At 39.2% G+C, this 18,874-nt stretch overlaps 1 protein-coding gene across 4 annotated transcripts in view; it reads right to left on the bottom strand.

The window, feature by feature from the left end:
* Positions 1 to 17,923, bottom strand: part of sema3fb (sema domain, immunoglobulin domain (Ig), short basic domain, secreted, (semaphorin) 3Fb) — a 62,608-nt gene extending 44,685 nt beyond the window's left edge. For 3 of the 4 annotated variants that reach the window (XM_072451927.1, XM_072451930.1, XM_072451929.1), the window contains exons 1-2: positions 17,540 to 17,922; positions 15,001 to 15,166 (exon numbers count right to left, since the gene is read on the bottom strand). In XM_072451927.1, the coding sequence (XP_072308028.1) occupies positions 15,001 to 15,121 (121 nt within the window). In that variant the 5' untranslated portion in view covers positions 15,122 to 15,166; positions 17,540 to 17,922. Of the gene's footprint in view, positions 1 to 15,000; positions 15,167 to 17,539 lie in introns of all 4 variants that reach the window. The other variant, XM_072451928.1, reaches the window with a different exon arrangement.
* Positions 17,924 to 18,874: the final 951 nt, after the last annotated feature.

The raw sequence follows: 18,874 nt of genomic DNA, 5'->3' as shown, positions 1-18,874 counted from the left end.
CTACTGAACGACTCATGAAGGTGTAATTCTTGTTAACAAATTCACAGTTTATTTTATATCTCACATGACGTTGTGCTGGACCCAAAAAAGAAAGAAAAGATATATAAATGCTCTGTACGCACCATTTGATAGAAATCCAAGCCTCGTGATCAACAGGTCTCTTCCAGAAGCTGCACTCTACATGTTTGTGTGGACTGTGAAGCAATTTGTATTGAGAAAGCTCTGGTGACATTCAAAGTAATGACAGTTTGTTTCATATCAAGATTGAAAGCAGTGATGAGGCTTTATAGCGGCCATATTACAAGTGCAGTGCAGGAGAGATGAGTAATACGCAACCGCTCCAGCAGCAGCTCGCCGAGGTTAACTATGATATATGGATGGCAAGGAGGCCATTTCTAGATGATATTTATCACAGTCAGACTCAAGGCTGTGTTTGCCTCCCAATAAGTGTCTGTGGAATAGAAGTGCGTTTTACTGTAGCGCTTTATGAAAACTCACTATGTAACAGGCAGGGCCTCGGAGCCAATTCAACCGAGAGGGATTTCAACGCACATTCATCAGGTCATGAAAGACATTTAAAAGGTAGAATTCAAATAAAAAGGAAATAGCTTGACAGTTAAAGCAACAGGAGTGACAGACATTTTCAAAACGTGTCCAAACTAAGCTTGAATGAAGTCTTAAATCATGGCCGTACACTCACAGAATTCAAAATTTTGTGCACTTGTTTTTTTACTATACTTTTCCTCATTTGTAATAGTAATACCATCCATCCCTCCATCTTCTACCGCTTTATCCGGGGCCGGGTCAAAATAATACATTACTGGTAAATATTCCTAATATGATGGTTGACTAGGAGTGTGCGATATTGACAAAAATGAATAGCAATTTATTTTCAATCAGCTATTTTTGTAGCATTATTTGAAACGCTGTAAACAATGTGCTCGATGTTCAAATGTTGGATATCTTCATGACAACATTCAGGATATCATTATATTGTGCCGCTCGTGGTGGAGTGGATAACACACACAGTTTCAGGCAGCTGCGTCGTCTCATTCACGCTGAACTGGGCTGTCAAAGAAAGCCTACGGGACAAAATATCCATTAAAAAAAGTGATCTATAGCCCTTTGTGTTCCTTATAATACTGTTCTACTATCACTTCGATGCTGGTGATAAAAACATTATTGCTAAAGTCCTTTTTCAACGTTTTTGGGGAAATTAAAATCAAAACACTTTTATCATAGCTTATGTCTTATGTCTTAAGTGTTTTGAGAGTAAACATCTTTCTTGACTGACTGTAGGTGCAATGACACCTATAAATGCAAACATTTTTACTTAATTTATGTACTCTTTCCATTTTCAAAAGTATAATTAAAACTTATAAAGCTCCTTTTTGTGCTATACCACTTAGTTATATGGTGCATGTGGGTTTGGGACATTTTTAGGAGTCAGTACATTCCAAACCCACAGTGTATTATTAAAAGCACCTCATCAAACCATCATTTATCTCTGCGGCTAATTAGTTCCAATCAATTACCTTCACTCAATGCTGCCCACACAATTAGGGAAACCGGAAGTGCCACTCTTTTAGTTCTAGCCTTTAAAAAGCTCCCCTGGGCCGCGTCCACAAGCTCCAGACTCCTTTTTCTGCTCTGAGGTCTGCATTAAAAAGCCATTGCTCACAGGATAGCAGCCAGTCCTATTACAGCAACGGGCACAAGGACCCCCAGTAAAACTCAGCTTTAGTCACGCACCATGACCGAAAAGAATAAGGCAATAATAATGACTTAATGTCATGAGCTAAAATAGCAAATACAGTCACAGTTGAGTTAGCGTTTGATTTGAGAAATGATATCGGATGCTAAACACCTGAGGGTTATTAGGAAGTTGGTTCTAGCAGCAGAAAGCATGCTGCTGGTTAATGGTGCAGAGGTTACATTGCACATTGGAAATAGGAAAAAAGTACAGCATTAAGGGATTTATTGTACTTTCTATGCATGATCTCTAATGGCAATTAAGAAAAACAAAACAGACACCAAATGAGGAAGGATTTAGAATTGATATTCAAATAAAACATTTTATATAAAAACATTTTTATAATGGGCTGGTTGATAAAAGGAAACAATTATAATCATGTTCGATACATTTTCAATTCTGTTTTATTTAGTCTTTTATAAAGCAAAACTTAAAAAAAGCTTCTAGTGATGATTTCAGCATACAGACTTTTAATCTGTGACATTTAACACAAAAAAATAATCACATTTCTTCTTCCAAAGTTAGACTTGTGCTTCAAACCCAGAATTGACTGTAGACTTCTTAATTTAAAAAAACAAACCATATCATTGATGATTAGGCATGACTGAATCTCAATCACTCGATCTTTTAATGAATTGCCCAGCCATTGGTATGTGTATCAACCATGAGTCAAATGTTATGAAGCAGTTCAAGCACAATCTATCTTTACATTTGCACATCTGTATCTTTTTGGATTGAATGGAGTAACTCCTAAAACACTACTTGTCAAATGTTGTAAGAAGAGGTCTAGTGGCTTGAATCTGATCCCATTGAAGAACAAGAGAGACTTTGGCCTAATTCTGCGCCTGTAGGGAAAGACGCCCAAGTGTAACCTCATCCTCTTCCCTAAGTCCTAGCTCCTAGCTCCTCTGTTTGTCTTGCACTAAAAGGAAATGCAAAGTAGTCCTTTCCAAAATGCTGGGAATCGCCACAGGACGTCCCCGGGGTAAAATTAAATACGGCCACTCAAGTCCAAAAGTACCAATAAAGTATTCATTAACTCCCCCCAACGAGGAGCTTAGGAGAAAAACAAGGAAAGGTTTTAAAGAGGCAAACAGGACAACACCACTCCTATTCATTAGGAGATTAGAAAGACAATGGCTGGGCATGGAGACCAAGCAGAGACTTTGATTGGGAAAGCGATGGAGAAGTGTGCGGCATTTTGGCAAACGATAAAGCCTATAAACCGCCGTACACACAACATGAACGTATCACGAGAAGAATTACGAATTCAGTGAGCCACAATGTAGGGATAATTATATATATACTATGCACTGTTTGAAATTGTGCACACATATTGGGCCGATCAGCATAAAATGGAGTATTTGTATTTTATGACTTATTTATTGGCCAACATTCTCAGTAAATGCACACATGGTATCCGTCCTTGGTTTGGGATTTACACTGACTTTTCTGTGTGCCCCATTGAAGAATTGTCATTAGTCACTTCCCATTCTAAAGCTCTGTCCCCCCTTTTGCATCGCCACAGCAGTGCCCCCCCCCGACCTGGACAGAGGAATCTATAGGCCGCTGACAGAAAGGCCCGCGGGATGCTGTCCGCCACATTCACTGACAGAAAAGACCCTCCGATGCCAGTTTGACGCCCACCCCCGGGTCTCCCAAGAATGTGAATGAACTTCTGTGAATGAGCAAACCTACGCGCTATAGGAACTGCCGCAGTGTGGGCGACGCTGAAAGACAACATCATCAACAACAAGGAGATCTGCCTTCTACGACTCGACCTTTCTTCACACGTTCACCCGATCAAGAGTATCCACGGGTGTCAATGGGGGCCTCGATGGATATGGCGACGATGGGACAAAAACTATAGCATCTCGTGGGGGGGGTGAGAGCGCCATAAAGACCCAAGCCAGGCGTCAATGGATGTGAGTCCATCCAAGCACATGACAATTTAACACCTACACCATCAACGAGCGTCAAAAGGAAAGACCATGAGGACATCAGCATGACAAAAAAAAACACCAGTTCAAAAGCATCAAAGTGCATTGTGTCTTGGGATGAGTGCTCTCGTGGGCTTCACTGTGTCTTCAATACGAGACACATTGGCCTTACTTCTCTCAGTAGAAGATGTTTGAATGCAAAAATTAAAGTAAAACGATATACACGGTTTTGTTTTCTCATTATATTTTATTGAGAAAGACATTTTTATTATGGCACTAGAGGCTACTAACAATAAGGTTAGTAAACACTCTCTCAATTCTATAGACCAGACATTCTAATTCACTAATGTAGTTTATGCACAGTGATGTCAGTGTGGGTGGGAAAGTTCAGTGTACACTATGATTCACTTCATAGCAGTAGTATGTTATCTCTTAGCCTGAAAGAAGGAGAAAAAGACACTAAATGTGCTACTGAGCATGGAATAAACATGTGGGTTCTCAGACGTTTCACACCAGGACCACCAAAAATAACCATGTAACTGACCCTACACACCATTTCAATTGGCATGACAATGAAAATATTGAATGTCATGCCAATTGAAATGTATTATTGTATTTTAGAGGTTTATTGAGTCTTTTGATGAATACTTTCACTGTGAAATATTGTTTTCCTCAATTAAAATGTATGACAGAAATACAACTGATTAAATGTGGTGTCATTTTTTTGTATTATATCTTCATCATCATCTCACCCAACCCAGGAGACCACTAGTTTATCACATGTGAAGGCAAATAGACAGTAGGATCAACAAATCTTGGACGTTTTATCCAACTTTTCTAGAATATTTTCCCATTCAAAAGTTATAAAAAAAAAATTTCAAACTGTGAATTGCTCTGGCAACAGTCCAGTTTTGTTTTATAATTCTGAAACCCATAGACATTATTCATGCCTTGATTTAGTCTTATACAAATGCAACCAAATCTGCCACTGTATGAAATGATTTGACCGTTTTACATCACTGGCTTCCCTCACAGCAAAATGAATTAAATTATGCACTACTTTCTTGAATTAAACCTGTACAAATACTTAATAAATAAAATACAACTTCTGTGTCCTTTTTAGACAATAAGAGCCGAACTATAACCTTTAGGAGCCTTTAATGGTAGCGACGAGTGTGAACAAGTGATGAGTTGGCTTTTTGAGCAGAAGGTCTTGTCGCGGCCGCCACAGCCTGGAAGCGCAGGGGAGTGGACGTCTTCAAAGAGCGGTATGCCGGTGCGCGCCTTTAAATTTGATACGAGGAGTCAGAGAAGGAGGGGTGGAGCGCAGAGGGAGGGTGAGGAAGGATAATTTCCGAAGATTAAAGACAAGGCAGTTTTGTAGCTGGCTGGATGAGTTGCACCAGAGCCAAAGGCAGAATTTAGAGCGTGACTGACAAGTGACTAGAGCTATGACACACACAGACAAATAATAACTGTGGACTCTGAGCTGGCTTTATGCGCTAAACGTTTGATAGTGTTTTCTGACTAACCTAATGCCAATCTCAGCATTAAACAATGAATATACTACTGACGTTGAGTCCTTAGACAAGACATTCTACATTTGAAGTTGTCGACTCTATAGGGGTGCCAGTTTAGTCGATAAATTGGTCGATGGTGTTTTAGTTGACCACAACTTGTGTTAGAAAGGAGAAGGCATAAAGAGAGTTTGCTTAACATTTGGAAGTGAATCGTGAGTTTAATCTGCTTTTTACTTGTACCAGTAAATACAGAGTTTCTTAGTATTTTGCAGTACAAATGGTAGATTTTATGTTTTACGCCTATGCAATTATAGGCTTGAGAGGGCAGTTTTGTCAGATAATTGAGAAACGTGAAAAGTGTTGAGAGCTTTTTTTCCATTAGTCGACTAATCAATCTGCTAGGCATGTCTTTAATCGAGCAAGAATTCCCTTGGTCGCCTATAACCCAATTAGTTAGTGTGGTCAGAGCGATACCAACCATTATAGCACTAGTTATCAATGTTTTTTTGAATCAACTGTAGGCACACACACAGGTAATTCTTCTGGACCATTATTCTGAGCGACACCTTAATCGCCTCAACAAAAACACTAGCGCCGAGAGCACATCGCGTTTAGCCCCGGCGGTGCAGGGGGAGACAAAGCCAAGTCTGAGTCCTCAACCTGTTTATCCAGTCTGCATTAATACTTTGTTTTCACAGGTGAGAAAAGACACCAAATTCCACAGGAAGTCTTAATGATGAAAAAGCAGCAGGCCTTCACGACTGGCAGGTGCGGGACATAAGCCACCGGGCCGGACACATATGACAGACAATCTGCTTTTAGCATTGTAACCAAGAGAACAAAGAATAGGAAAGCGACAGACAGACAGGCTCTTCACTTGACTGACATTTTACTGGAAAAAGGAAGGCATCATCATATTTCACAAGGTTCACAAAAAATGCAATACAATTATAAGGTATAAGTTGTTCTTTTCTAGTATTTTATCTCAGTACATGCTTTCATTAAGATCTGTAAAATGAAGAAAGGGGTAAGAGTATATCTATATTTGTTATTGTATTTGTATTTTCATGAAAAGTGATCTTATTTTACCAGAATACAGACTGTGTAATTCTATTGTGTTGTCACGGCACTAAAACGTCAAACTCAATTTTGTACAAAGGAATAGGCCAATACTTGATACTGTGTCATTCGTTTTTTATACTTTGGATACATATTTTTTTTCTTGTTTATGTGATTTTTCAGTATCTACATACTAGTTTAAGTATCGATTATGTTTCTGATACTTTTGACGAGCTTAATGTCCCACTCTCACTCAATATGAAGTCATTGAGCAATCAAATCTGTGTTTCTTTGTTCTGAAATGTCACTGGCATGGCTTACAAAATGGCATCAGTTCAGCTCTGTTTCTAATGCTTGGACCATTTTTGCACGCTTTGTCATTAAAACCACATTGAAGTAAGATGTTTAGGTTAAAGTTATCATGGTTAAGGTGCAGGTTTTTGATACAGGAAAGTGAAAGGAAGTATCTGAACAGTCTGGCGGCCATGTCCCAGTCTGTTGAAGAGCTGCCAGACAGACAACACTGCGTCGTTGCTCTTTGAAAGTGAACCGTGTGGATTTCAGAGCAGGAGGAGCACTGACGGGGTGTGTAAGCTGAGCCAGGGGACAGCACCACAGGTGAAACCCTGAGTGAAGGGGGCACAACGCAGCGTAACCCCCCCACCACCATGCCAAGAATCCCAACCAGCCTTATACTCTCATTCTATGCTGTTGCTAAGCTGAGGTGGCCTAAACAAGTTCCAGCAAAGACAACAGGCGAGTACACACAGAGAATACTATATTTAGGCGGTCCTTAGCCACCTTCATTTTACAATTTTAGAGTAACTAACAAGTTTTTTGGGTCTGTATTTAACTTTAAATTGATTATTTGATTTGAAAAAGTAATTTAACATGCTATCTCACCTCTCAATTTGTGTGTTCAACTATCATCTGTCACAAAGAAACCCAGATTAATGGTTGAAGTGTAAAGTACCTGCATATTTATGTATTTATGTCATGAAGTCATTTCTCCCAGGGTAAAATACCAGTGCCAGGAACCCATTTTACATAAGTTCTGTTCCAATATCTTGGTGGGATTGTACCGTATGTGACAGAGGAATGTTGGAGCACCTTCTAAGCAAACTGAGGCCCAAAACTAGAGAAAATGTAATGGATCGGGTGTTGTTTCCCCATCTTCCAGTACTGATCTGTTTCTCCGATTAGCCATAACCCATTTGTACCAACTTCACCCCAAAATGAATACCTATATGTGATTTTTAAAAAAAAATATCATAACATTAGTAAATCTAAATGTTTTTGGACATTTTAAGAACATGTTTAAGTAGTTTTAAGGAAAGTAATCTGGCATAATTGATTGATATCTGCAGATATTTTAAGCTCAAGTATCAACATTGGTATCTGAACCGAAAAAGCTCACTCGGTTCGTCCCAAGAAGATTTTTTCCCCCCCAGAAATGTCATATTCACTAAACAGAAGAGAGAAAACACCTATTGTTACCTGCTCACACCTGAATCTGCATTATCGAGCGGATGTTAATCTAAAACCCTGACGCTTTCGACTCAAATTCAACGCTGCGACCACCCAAGAAGCTCGCCATTCTTTTTACAAGCTTGTGGCCATATGTCGTGAGATTCGTGTTTAGTGAGGTGCCAAGCTGCTATATTCTCTAGTCCAATACAATGACTTCAATTCATGAGCTTGATAAAGGAAGTCCTGTCTGCTTGTAACAACAGTTGGAACAGAAGAAGAGATATTCCATGCACTGCCTCGATGATGTTTGGTGTTGGGGGAGGAAGTAGGAATTGCGCTAATGGTTGGCACACTGTGATGAGAAAGCATTATTATCAAGGCCAATGTGCAGAAAGAATTGAATAGATCCCAGCGTTACTCAACAGCAAAAGCAACTTGTCTTTCTGATCGTTCTGTCCTTGAAATATCACAGGTTCATCTCACACGTATTATACAGACAGATTATTGTGAAAGCAGAAATCTTCAACGCGATGTGCTTTATAACACAATGGTCTAATTCTAGTTGGTGCGGACATAAATTCTAATTAGTGTGACTAACAAACTACAGGCCACTAGTTAAATGAACAGACCTCACAGACAGATAATCAATTCCTGATTCTCGACCTGCCGGTCCGAGGTCCCATGACCATCTGCCCATTTAATTACTGCTGGACTACTACCTATTCAACCAGAACCAGAATCGTGGTATAATATTGTACGCGGGTATGTTGAAACGTGTATACTAAACGCATGGTTTTTAAACATGAACAGTTGAATAAAGACATTCTTGGTCGACTAAAGACATGCCTGTTGATCGATCAGTCAACTAAAATCAAATGTGTGACAAAGCTCTCAAAACTATGTCTCTATAAGATATTCCTTTATTGTCCCACATGGGGAAATTTCATAATGCTCTATGCATGACCCAAAACTACATTCATAAGACAACAACTGTGCGGGAGTTCATGCTAAACAAATACTCATAGTACTTATAGATTCACTACCAAATCATCTGCTTACTCCCTCCATAGCTTCTCTTTTCTGCTGTTTTCCTGTACAGTAATTAGTCGACTAATACATATTTTGGTTGATTACGACACCATGGACCAATTAATTGACTAAACGGCTAAAGACCTACAGCCCTATTAAATACAAACAATATTAAAAAAAACAATACAAGCAAACAATGGAGCGACAGAGAGATTAAGAGGAGTCTGCACGCTTTTCCACAAATGTTGGCATTTGGCTCAATTTAAAAGCGTGACTATAAAATGTCTGGAATGGTATTTTTGATGTCTGCTACAAACAAACAACTAACACTTAACTAATACATAAGTTGTTTTGTCTTGTAAAGTAATTGCTTGAGGACATCAAAAGAATGCATCGCGAGCCAAGCAAAGCTGCAGACACTGGTATGCTTTCTTATTCACTTCTAAGAACAATTTATTAGTTTCATGTTGATGCCACTATGTTTGGGGAATGCAAGTGGCTTTGACTTTCAAGTTGTGTTGACAGCCACATCCCAGCCATGTTTGAACTCACATTAGCGTCACCACCAGCCTGCCCACTGGGTTCAATGGTTAACCACAGCCGTACAAATGACTGCTTGCTGTGGGAGAGCGGCCGGCGTCTTGCACTAAATACTGGGCTGACCGCGGTGCAATAAAAAGCTCAGGTCTGGGACGGGGCCAGCCAGGGCACTCGAGGTTTTCTGCAGACTTCATCGCTCATTGTGTCGGTGGCTGTGGGGAGCAGTGTTCAGATCAGCATGCACAAACAGTAATTAGAGATCACAGCCGGAGCACAGGCCAGTGGTTTTGTGGCTTTGTCTTGTGGTCAGAATGTGTAGAAATAGGTAAACGCAAAGAAGGAAGTGATTAGAAATGCTTTCCCTGTTTTTGGCACATACAGTTTGTTGATTCAGCAGATGAATGGTATTGCGATTTGCGACCAGATTGGAATTGTATGTTTTAATTCAACAATTCAAGGAGAATTGATAAAAAGACAAAGTAATAAAAGAATCGCATGTATTTCAGAACAGATCTAAACTACAGGGATAGCAGTTTTTGTGCAGAATAAGACAGGATATTTTGTTCTTTGTGTAAAAAAGTACTTTAGGAATTAAAGCCTTTGCGATTTGCGACATTGCGTCCCTTTATATGTATCGTTTTTCTATCGTGATTTATCTTGCGGTCAACTGTGACTGTAAAGCTTGTTTTTACTTTACCTTAACATAAATTATTCACCAAAAATGTGATTACTAATGAATATGAACAACTGCCAGACAAAAGAGGAGACATAATTTGTGGATCTAAAGCTGGCTCCAGTGTGTTGTAAGCTAAAAAGGTCATAAGAGTGCTGAGCGCGAAAGTAGACAGTGGCCACAGGAAACATGTGCGAGGAACCGTAATAAAGTATTAAACATTGACTAGAGCAGGACAGTAAACGGGCAGAGTCGCACTGATAAAACATATTGACCAATCACAACAACAGTCGCTGGAAACAGAAACAAGCCAAGGGGCAGCATGTCTTCTTGTACCGGATCTTTTCACAATTTAGACTGGAATTATTCACACAATTTATCCCACTTTTGAAAAACTGGCACAAAGAATATAATAACTTGAGACAATTTGAGAGTTTCAGATTTCTATTTACAACAGTGGTATCTTATTAATTGTTTGTTCCTTACACCATAAACATGACTTTTTTACAACACATTTTAGCACTGGCAAGACATAATTTATACTGAGCCAGCGTTCAAAAGATGCTAAATACATATTCAGTATACTACTGGTACAGTTTTTCTTTTGGTGGTATTCAGAATTCAGTTACTTTTCTAAAATCAAAGGAATATATTGTGGTATTTGATCATTTGACTTCAAACTGACCTGGAAACAAACATTTAAAACACAGTTCTTTTTTCTTCTCTAATCACTGATAAATAAATGCATAACAAACAGTGAAATAAACAAAGCTATTTTAATCCAGTGTCATGTTTTGAACACAACAAATAATGCAACCAACTGTGAAAGCATTCAAAGTATTCAGAATACAGTACTCTGCTTAGTCAAAGTAACGGAAAATGTATTTAGTTTATAGTTTTCTTGCCAACACTGTCCATCATGTATTCTTTATTTCGTCTGAGCACGTGTTTGAGTGCTGATGTGGACAGAACCAACCCACATTTCCTTGTTGTCACAGAGGATTTGGCTCATAAGTTTGACCATGCGTGCTGTAATCCTAATAATGTCATTACTATTGGAAAAGCGTCTGCGTTGAGCGCGATTCCACACTGCAACCATTTTCATTATCACCCAGGCAGGAGAGGTGAAAGGTGCTAATTGTCACTGCTGCTCTTTTGAAGCACAAGGCATGACTCCGGGTGTACTACATTATGCATGCGAGCTTTCAAAAAGAGAATTCACACATCACCTTTATCATTATGCAGCCACAATCTTATTAGAGCGTTACAGATATCACCTCATTTACACCGCGCAAGAAATAATAATCATTTACGGCAGAAATAAGGACATTCATTTGTTGATTTATTTATAGTATAAGTGTTATTAATTTAGTGCAGGAGAGTCTGGCCGTGTTCATGAGGTGTTACAGTGAAGAAGAAAGAGGAATACATTTGGTTTTGGATTATTTTAACTTCCGAAAGAACACAAGCAATTGAAGATTTGACGTGAACGAGATCAAGATGTGGATCAGCTTTATGCATGACGGCAAACATGTTGAAGGAAATGTGGGCTAATGAGGGTAGCCTTACGCGGTACAAAACAAGCTGGGTCCATTCATAAAAAAGTAAGCCAGCAAAACTTCGTAAAGCCAATTAATGACATCATGGCCACGCAGTCTTTTCCTGCACTAATGCTAAGCTGGACCAAGGGCTGTTTAAATGAGCTGTGACCTCACCTGTGATTTGTTAAAACTGACACTAGCACATTGTGGGCTGTCGCAGGTGACATGTCAAGAATGTTATGACTCTTGGGGCTCACTGGCGACAGCGGTCTCATCGAAAGTAAACCTTAAATGTCACGCGATTATCTACGGTAGAATGGACTCCTCCGCTCCCTTCACAACACATCTGTCACTGATCACAACTGCTGTCTGCGCTGGGAGAATTATTGCAAACTCTGATTTCTAGCGCAGCTTATGGGGCTGAGGCGTGATAAGAAAGAACAAAGTCTATTTCCAAGGTTTGAACAGAGAGTTTACCAAGCCAGATGCTTCACGTTAAGTGTAAACCTGGACAAAGTTAACTAGCGCTGCTCATCACTATTTTGCTAATTAATTAATCTGTCCTTTAATGCTATTATAGTTTGATTTGTCATTTAATTGCAATATGTCAGTGAATGTAAGATTTTTACTAAAATTGAGCTGGATGAATTACACATTATATTTTACAGAAGAAAAATAGGTTTTTCCATCAACAACACAAAAGGCACAAATTTCTGTCATTTTGATGTAATTCCTGCTCTAAAGTATTTTTTCATTTCTCTCAGCACATGGCATGTTTTGGAGAGAATATAGTCTTGGTAACAGATATTTAATTAGAAAAATAGTTATTATAATTTCCATAATTATTAAGTTTATAAAAAGCCGCTGGGTTGTTTCAGCCAGTTAATTGAACAGTTTTTTATTCTGCTCAGTTTCTGTCGAGTTTGAGTCAAAAACGGACTAGTCTAAAATTAGGTGTTTTATGTCCACTTGGACAAGGGACCAGCTGCAATGTAAACTGGATATCCATGGTACATCCACTGGGGAAGGCTTTATGTTTTGCCGTCATTGTATTTATTGTATTTGTTGTATTTGTATTGTCTTTTGAATTACTTTTCAAACAGCTGAGTCTGAGCTATTATAAAGCACCACATCCGAATAGTATAACTGAATAGGTTTGGGCCTAGACACACCTTTACTGTTTATAACCAAGACTTCAATTAGAACAGAGGTGTTGCAGGAACACTATGTCTCATGATTGACTCTGGTTTAACAGGGGCCTCGCAAACAGGGGTCAAAGTTCTTCACCTCACCCTTTAGCTACTGTGTGAACGTTTTGATTCCTGGTTGTGACATGCTGCCATAACAATGAACAAACTCAAGCACTTTTTTGACATTCTTTCCCTTATACTCACTCACACAAACGCAAAAATACATGAAAAATACAAAAAAAACGCCAAATTGAGTGGTAACTGCATTAAGTGAACGCATGATGCAGAAGGGGGAAGCGAACCTGACTTTGCCAAGGTAAGGACCATTCTAAAAGCAATTAAGGCAGAGAAAGTCATATTGAACAAAGAAGGGGTGCATTCCACTGTGAGCAGCAGCAGCAGCAGCAGACTGTGAAATTCATATTGACTGGAGAGGCAAACACACACAGGTGAACCAAGGGAACCTGGCTCTTTCCAGCCGGCTTGTCAAGACAGAACAATGCATTTTACCTCAGCACGTTCAGCCATCCAAAGATCTACACCTACAACGGCTTCCAATCAGTCACAGACGGGTCTAGAGCAACATAAACACAGCAGAAGCTTTCCTCGAGATTTTCGTAGTATAAAGTGAGTAATTAATGAAATCCTTGTGTGCAAAGGGCTTTTCAGAGACATGTTTTTGGTCTTTGATATTTCTAATTTGACAGTAACAGAGAGACATACACGTACCACAAATTCACACTCATTTCTAGCTATCTACAAATCTGTTTTTCTCACACATTTATGTCTTGGACTATAACAGAAAGCAGGATACATGAAGAAAAGAGTGCCACTTAAATAAGAAAATAACAAGAACTTTACAATCCATTATAAAGAAAGAAAAACACACACAAACACACACACACACACACACACAAACACACACTTTTTTTGTGTGACTAAAATGCCCCGGATATAAAAAAAAAAAAACTGAACACTGGATGTGTGCTCAGTGATGTGGTAAATCCTACTTGATTAAATGGGGAAATGCCACTTAATGAAGTGAAGTTGTACACGGGAGCTCTGGGAAATGAAACGCAAAAGCAAACAGGCACGCCGCGGCTCTCCTCCACGCCCCCTTCTTACTCCGGCGCTAATCAAAAGTCCTCCTCTCAGCAGGACAAGCCTTGGGGACAGCGGCTCTGCATGGATGATCCTGGCAATTTGCTCCTTATAATTCTCCATAGATGCTTCAAGAGTGCGCTCCGCCAACCTGGCAACCCGTTTTACTTTTCCTGCAGCCCCCTGTAAAGTCCACATCCTCCTTCTCTCCAGGGAATAATCACATAACGGTTAGAGTTATTACATGCTTCTTATTATCCTGTCTCCAGCTGAAGGATTTGGAAGTTAAGATAGCTTAAAGAAACAATAGGGCATTTGATTAGCTAAAACAATAATGGTGGTATCTGCAAAGTGTGCCAGCGCTAACTGCATGTTTGACTTGTTAATTGTTTGTACAGTACGGTCCAGTGGGAGCATCTGCTGAGGATTACATGGGCTGTAGGTCAGAGGAAGGGGCAGCAAATGGAAACAATGATTTGTTTGAGCTTACACTTTAGAAAACATAGACAACATAGAAGCCACACGTTGTATTTGCAAAGCTCTCTAACAAGAATTGTTTATTTACTGTATAGATTTCTAGATGTCAAGATTATCCGGTTAGTCAATAAAACCAGAATTATTCAGATCACCTTATAATCGTAAAGACAAAAAAATTATAATTGTGACTATTTTAGAAGCAAAAGTTATTTCAATTCAGTCTGTACTCCAAAAAATAAAATGTGTAATGCTTTTTATGTGGCTGGTTACATTATAATATATTAACTTTTGCATTCAAAACGTTTGATTTCCTAAAGCCGGTCACATACTATTGGAACAGAAATGTATTAAAATAACAGAAAATTAAGGATTCCACAGCCATCGTGAATAGCCATTAAATTATGACGTCTCGTCTCACAATAACTAAAATTCAATATTCAACCTGTTTGCAACTCATTATGTCCACACGTATCACAAAAAAATCCCACAAAGCCCTGTCCGCTTTAATATCATTCACTTCTGGAAAACATAAAACACACGCTTCGATTTCATTCACAAACCACCCAAAGCACCTTCCAGGCCAGAGATACCAAACGACAATTCTATCTGCAGCAGTGCAAACAGCAGTTATTAAAGAACCCATGAGCAAATAAGAAGAAAAGCCTTGTGGGAGCTCTCCGCAATATCCCACTTGACTGTGCCTTTACCTTTGACTGAGATGAAGACGCGGGGCGCAGCAAGCGGGTCATTGGTGACTTGGTTGGTGATGATGTTCCCCGAGGTCAAACTAGACAGGGCCAGAAAGGTCCAAAGACTGCTCAGACACATGGTGGACCTCAAGTGGTTTCCTAACGATGGTTAAGGGGGAAACGTCTGCGGAGAGAAACAGAATTATGAAGACAATTTCACTCACACTGTCTTTGGGTCACTGAAAAGCGCTATATAAATAAAAGTTATTATTATTATTATTAATAGAATCAGAATCAGAAAGGATTTATTGCCATTTTCAATGAACAGAATTCACAAACATAGGAACTTGTCTTGGTGATTACAGAGATACAGTTTATTCTTACATCTCATGATAGCGTCTTAATTTGAGCAATTATTTTGGAATTAATTTAAATTGGCATTGTTGATCAAGATTCATTTTCAAATTGGTTAATTCTGACATCTCCATGACACTTTTTTTTTTTATATTTATGGAAAGTTAGACATCTTTAAGTGCTCCATTCCCACCAAACAGTTTTCGCTATCAAGTTTCACTGGACTGGAGCCAAGTCTGGAGCAGTTTCTACATACATAGCATATTCCCATTTGGTAGGAATTACACATTCATATTGTGCCATACGGGAGTCGCTCATCTTGTCTCCAAACATTCCCGGCCCATGACACTGGATGTTGCTCTGTAATTATGGCCTCACCTAATACCAGGTCTGTGCTGCAACTTCATGTTTATTACTAAACACAAAGACATGACCAATTGTTTAACACCATGTTAGTTTACAAAAGGGGATTTCTGGAAAGAGGCACTAATGATGCAAAATACTCACAACGACACTTTTACAAGACATCGGACAATGCCTCTTCGGGGTCAACAATTAGGTGTCCGGTTAATAAATAGCGTGCGCCATTGACGAAGTATAAAGAAAAAGAACATATATCACAGCTCAGCAAAAGAATATGTCATGAACATGTTGCCTCTTGTCCATCGCCCCAACTTCTGTGAATCTGTGTCAAATGTGTGCTCTATAGTGTTACCTCTCTATGCTATCATGCATTATAATGGAATATGTTATGGATTCAAAGCATTCTAGGCACTTGTAATGCAGCCCATAGTAATAGCAGCAGTTCCAACCTCAAGTAGTCAGCCAGTTCATTCCTCATATGTAAAAACTAAAGTGAAAATTCTTTACAATCCTTTTACAGCTTTTAAACAAGCTGCAAGCTCAACTCTGAAATGTATTTTTTAAACTAAGCAAATTTAACTACATCGTTTTTGTTAGCGCTATTTCTTTCTATAGTCACACATTGTTCAAATAACACTTTCTCGATCATCTTTAATAAACAAACTGGGGAGCCTTTAACTTTTAGTTTAAGAAATGGCCCTTTATCAAGGATTAAACATTGCAATAATTGTCTTTTCAAAGCACCATTCCTCCACGATAGCACCTTGTGCATATAATGCATCACATTAAAGCCAGATTAGTCCTTATTAAATGTAAACATGTGAAACATTGTGTGTCTCTTCATCATTGCTGTGGGACAATGTAAAGTACCAGTCCTTTTTTATCATTATTATTCTAACACATTCATGGACTATATATTTACTACATATTGGCCTGTTATGTATCTTCAAAGCACACTGAGTATATTTGGAGTAAATTATTGTGCTAAACACCTGTTCAAATCATGGATGTTTACTACTTATTATAGGCATCCAGCTGTTTATTCTGAGGGAGGCCAAGCCATTCACACGTGAATCAAACCAAACAAGGCAAAGTGGCGCTCACTGGAGCCACACACAAAAATATTGAAGGTGTTTATCCAAGTGTGCTTATAGTCAATCATTTCATGGAGTAAATTTAAAAAAAAAAAAGCTATAATAAATAAGAATTGCATTTTAATTCCACAAAAACGTGTGGAAATAGTTTTACACCTTCTGTGGGGAGGAATGTCACACCTAATGAGACTGTCAATTTATACATTGTTTGTGTCTTAGAGTTGTTGCCAGACTCACTGTCAAACATTCTGGCTGAGGTTCAAACAAGTGCACTGTCACAATACCTCATTTTGAATTTTTTTCTCAGCTAAAAAAAGGAAAAATGAAGTTTCCCAATTAAAAGAAATACATGGGCCTAAAGGAATTGAATTCAGTTATAAAAGAATGAAATGCATTCTCTTTCACAGTGATTGCATGTTAAGAGTGCTGTGTGTGCTCACTATGTGGAGGAGATGTGTGCGCAACAGCCTGGCAGCCTTGGCTACACATGGACGACAGAACTGTAAACAGTCTGGTGTGGAATTAGAGACACTCCACAGCAAATAGCGCACTAATGAAGAGTGCCAACAAAGGACGTTTCACATTTAGTATAATTATGTATTCCTGCGCCTTAAATGTGTGCGTTTATCATAGCCACAAGTGCGAAATGAGCATTTGTATGTTCCCCATACTCAAAAGCACAAAAGCAGTTGACCGCGTAAAAATAAATGGTAGGTATTTTGAGAAAATTTGAGAGGGGGACTTACCTTGTCAGTTCTGACGAGTGGAAAAGTAGAGTCCAATCCAACAAGACATTTAATAAAACAATCCCAAACGAGTCCACTCCAGATAGAAATCCAATTCAGCGCAGGACGGTACCTGCGCGCACTTTGGTTGTTCCCCCGCGCGTCCTCACACAGAGTCCGGGTGAAACGAACCAACGTCATTCATACACAACTATTTCAGTAGTTCGTGTCGAGGACACTCTGTGGCACGGAAACGATCACCATCTCGTGGGAAAAGTGTCGCGCTGGAACTAAGTCCTGTGTGAGAGAAACGGAGCGGTCCAGAGACGCGGCGGGAGCGGCAGGAGCGGCAGGAGCGGCGTGTGCAGGCTGCCTCTCGGCTAAAGTTGTGCGCTCCAAGCTGATCCTGACTCTAGTGGGGCAGGAGGCAGGCGTTAGCAGGTGGATGCGCTTAAGCACACCCACAGGGCGGGCATGGATCAGGCACAGAGAGCTGAGACCCCCAAACCACTGATTTACTGCCCGCGCGCTACTCAAGAATGTCTATGAGGAATATGCGCCTCCTGCGTGCCACAAGAGGGACCAGATATGAAAGACTTTGTTTATTCAACATGCTGATGAAACAGGTTTTGTTATTTGTAAAGCTAAGCTGCATACAAATTATGATTATGATTATGATTATGTTTATTATTATTATTATTATTATTATTATTATCATTATTATTATTATTATTATTATCATCATCATCATTATTATCAGTAGTAGTAGTATTATTAATATTATTAGTATTACATGGGTCACAAAGTTGACAAGTCCAAAGAGTTTGAACTCTGACATAAAGTTTTGTGATACGAGATTAAAGAACTTTTCTATTCACAAAGTTCAAGTACAAGCTTATCACTCCTCGTCCATTCAGCATTCACCAAGTCCACTTAGTGGCGGTCGGTTCAGACAATGTCATGATTAGTATGGCAAAGCTATCGGGAATTAGAACTCTTATCATAGGCAGTGTTATTCTGAAAAGAGGTGGAAATAATTTGATAACTAGAAGAGAGAGAAAAAAGTAATTTTGTCAACTATTCACACACTGATTGGATACAGACTTAGTGCCTGGAGACCTTCCAAACTCATTTTTGCTTTTATAATCCCAGTCATGCAGTTTCCTCACACCTGTCTTATCAGGCCTTCATTTTCTTCTTCAATTTGCATTGATTCGGTACAAAGTTGAGTGAGAAAGTTTGGATTGGAACTTAGAATAAAGATGAGCATTTTAACTTCAAGACTCCTCAAAACACTCCATCTGGCACAGGTCAAATAGAAAACATGTTGCTCCAGTGAATAGTGCAGACATGGAT

The sequence above is a fragment of the Eucyclogobius newberryi genome, unplaced genomic scaffold (assembly GCF_026437365.1).
Source record: "Eucyclogobius newberryi isolate DKJ021-1_F unplaced genomic scaffold, fEucNew1.0.hap1 SCAF_19, whole genome shotgun sequence".
Classification (NCBI taxonomy): Eukaryota; Metazoa; Chordata; class Actinopteri; order Gobiiformes; family Gobiidae; genus Eucyclogobius; species Eucyclogobius newberryi.
Note: the sequence above shows the minus strand (reverse complement) of the source record. Positions and strands in the feature narration are given on the sequence as shown.